We start from the raw sequence: 3,241 nt of genomic DNA, 5'->3' as shown, positions 1-3,241 counted from the left end.
GAGGCTGGACATTGGGAGGAAACAAGGTAGGCCGGACAGAGGACCCAAGCACAGAGAGGACGGCAGGGGCAACTCCTACTGCAGAGCTAGTCCAGTTTGACGTTGACTCTTCAGATCCTCAGTGCCCCCTGACAGAAAACTGCAACCTGGAAAGGAACACCAGCTGTGCAGATACTGATCTGTGAAAACCTTGGTTTGTTAATAGACCAACATGTGTTCTTCTGCCAGCCCCAAAATTATATACAGGAATCCCCAGTTTCTCCAGTTGGCTTTTCTGCAGCTTTATCACCAGCAACAGAGTGGGGTGTTCTGTGATGTCCTCCTGCAGGCGGAAGGTGAGGTAATCCCAGCCCACAGTTGCATCTTGTCTGCCTGCAGCCCCTTCTTCACAGAGCACCTGGAGCGGGAGAGGCCAGCTCAAGGTTGTAAGGTGGTGTTGGAGCTGGGAGGCCTGAAGATCAGGACACTTAGGAAGCTGGTGGACTTCCTGTATACCTCAGAGATAGAAGTATATCAAGAAGAAGTCCAGGATGTGCTTTCTGCTGCCCGTCAGCTCCGTGTATGTGAGCTAGAATCCCTTCAGCTAGAGGGTGGAAAGTTGGTGAAGGCCCCTCAGGGCCAAAGACTGAACCGGGAGTGCTTACAACCTCCAAGTGCTGCACCAATCTCTGCCAGGATGGTGCCATCCAGCCACTGCCCTCGAACTTTACTGCCTGTTACCCAGACGTTTTGTCCTCTTGGGGCAGTGAGATTGAAGTTGTTGGGGAAGGATGAGGGACCCCAGGACAAGAGCAGTGGACACAATGCAGAGAACTTGTCTGGCACTCTTCTGCTCAAGAGGAAGGCCAAAAGAAGAAAACTCTTCTGCTCAAGAGGAAGGCCACAAAAAGAAAACTCTTCACCATCAAACCACAGTCAAGAATCTAAAGAGAACAAGAGTGACCCTGCCCTTGGTTCTACAGAGCTTTTCTCACCCAGCTTGTACCCCTCTGTGGGTAAGCGACTATTGCCCATAAAGATCAGGCTGAGTCGTTCAAAGCCATCACCTGATGTCTGTACATCCAAGCCTTCCAGCATTTTAAGTGGACACAGCTCAGTGCCTGCAGATCATGGCTGGCGTCTTTGGCGGCAGAAGAACATAAATAAAGCGCCAGAGGACAATCAAAAACCAGGGAGAGCTAGTCCTCTACAGAGCACCCCAAGCCCATCTTGTCTGAGAAAGACAGGTGGGAGTAAGAAGTGGAGTCCTGAAGTTAGGGCACCTAACTCAGACTCTGCAAACAAGGGGCAGATTGGGAGAATGAAACTGAGGAAGACTGTCAATGGGACCCACTGGGAGGTGGTGAGAGAACCTCCCTTCAAAACCTCTCAAGATAGCCCTCATGTCCCAGAACCTAGGGACTCAAAAGAGCCTCCAGGGACTCAGCCATCCTCAGTTAACCAGCAGGAAATGCTACCTACTAGAATAGACCAGTGTCAGGACTCCCCAGTGTGCTCTGGGCTACAAGACATTCTGCTCTCTGGTAGCCTCTCCCCAGACCACCCAGTGGTGAAGTCCAAGTTTGGGTCCAGTCCAGAGGTGGTAGGGAAGGAACCTGGGTTTGGTATCAACTTCAGAGAGCCATATGCATTTGACACAGCGCTGTTGGGGCAGACCTGTGAAACTGAGGAATACCGGATCACAAGTGTTGCTGCCACCAGTGAGCTGGAGGAGATCCTGGAGTTCATGCCATGTGGCTCAGAAATTGAGCCAACTATAGGGTCTTTGGAGAGTCCAAGGGCAAAGGACTGTAGGACCCCTAGTTATCACCTGACAGAAACAGGGAAGAACTGGATCAAAGAAGAATGGTATTTACCAGACATGGAATTCTGGTCCAGGGAGAGCATCGAATTGGAAAAGGAACCTGTTGGTGAAAACAAAGAGCCAGTTGAACCCTTTATCCCCCTTAAGATTAATGAAGGACAGGTGCTTTCAGTAGGATGCTCTTTGACGCAAGACCAAGATATTACCAGCGCTCAGCCAGTGAATGGTCAGAGAGACAAACTTCTCCACAATGACTTCCTTGACCCTCCCCAAATGTCCTACGGGGATCTCTCACCTCCCTGTTCTAACTGGATGGAGACTAGGTTGGAAGTGTCCCTGAATACAGAAGAGGTGCTGTATCCTGATCCAGAACCAGGCAAAGAGGTATTTAGCAACTCTGAGCTGTTGGACCCACTCCCTGCCAGCCTTGAAGAGGAAGAGATTGATGTGGTAGATTGGACATTGGAGGGGAGGTTGGTGTCCACCTGTATTCCCTCCGTATGGCCTGACCCTTCTTCAGAGTCAGAAACAGAGGTAGACATACTAACCTAGTAGAGTGGGGAAGGAGGTTTAGGGGCACTGGGAGGATGGGAAATGTTGGCTAGCAAAAGTGGTATTGGCAGAGAGGCTAGCACATGTCCTGTTCTCTAGCACAAGAGGCAGGCATACCCCTTGCTCTCTGTTGGCCCCATTCTCCCCTTCCCAGGTTTTGGGAATCAGGCAGAAGTCAAGTAGTGCTGTGGACAGAAAATTAGGAACTTGAACCATCTTAGTTCCTTATAACAAGTGGAACAATAAAATGCGTGGTCTCCAACTCTAGTGGGTCATAGGTAACAGCCAAGGCCCGGTCTCCCAGGTTATGAGGTCCTGCTAATTCAGGGAAAATTAAGTATAACCTCTGCAGTTGTTCCATGTCAGAGAAAATGTTCCAGAAGGTGTGAAGCAGTGCTGGGGTGAAACTCAAAGTGGGTGTGAGTGACAGGACATTGTTTAGCACCTTATTTGTGGGTCTATTTACTCCCAGTAAGGGAAGTCTAGCCCAAACCTCCAAAGGGCCAGGAAGAAGTACTTCATCATCACTCCAAGAAGTGAGTTGAAAAAGATACAGTTGCTTAAAAAAGTTACTTACTCCCCCCTCACCCCACAAAAAAACCCCCTCAATATCAAAGAAACAAACATTCCAATTAAAAAAATGGGCAGAGGACCTGAATAGATGTTTCTCCAAAGAGGACATACAAATGGTCAATAGATATATGGAAAGATGCTCAATGTCACTAATCATCAGAGAAATGCAAATTAAAACCACAATGAAATATCACCTCACACCTGTCAAAATAAATCAACAAACAAAAAGTATTGGTGAGAATATGGAGAAAAGGGAAACCTTGTGCACTCTTGAGAATGCAGATTGGTGTGGCCACTGTGGAAAGCAGTATG

General features: G+C 48.7%; 1 protein-coding gene across 1 annotated transcript; it reads left to right on the top strand.

Moving 5' to 3' along the window:
* Positions 1 to 211: 211 nt before the first annotated feature.
* Positions 212 to 2,356, top strand: LOC103294110 (BTB/POZ domain-containing protein 18-like). Its single transcript, XM_008150497.3, has one exon. It carries the CDS (start codon positions 212 to 214, stop codon positions 2,354 to 2,356), a length of 2,145 nt encoding a protein of 714 aa, XP_008148719.2.
* The last annotated feature ends 885 nt before the right edge of the window (positions 2,357 to 3,241 follow it).

The sequence above is a fragment of the Eptesicus fuscus genome, chromosome 14 (assembly GCF_027574615.1).
Source record: "Eptesicus fuscus isolate TK198812 chromosome 14, DD_ASM_mEF_20220401, whole genome shotgun sequence".
Lineage (NCBI taxonomy): Eukaryota > Metazoa > Chordata > Mammalia > Chiroptera > Vespertilionidae > Eptesicus > Eptesicus fuscus.
This window is presented reverse-complemented; position numbering and strand designations above follow the sequence as displayed.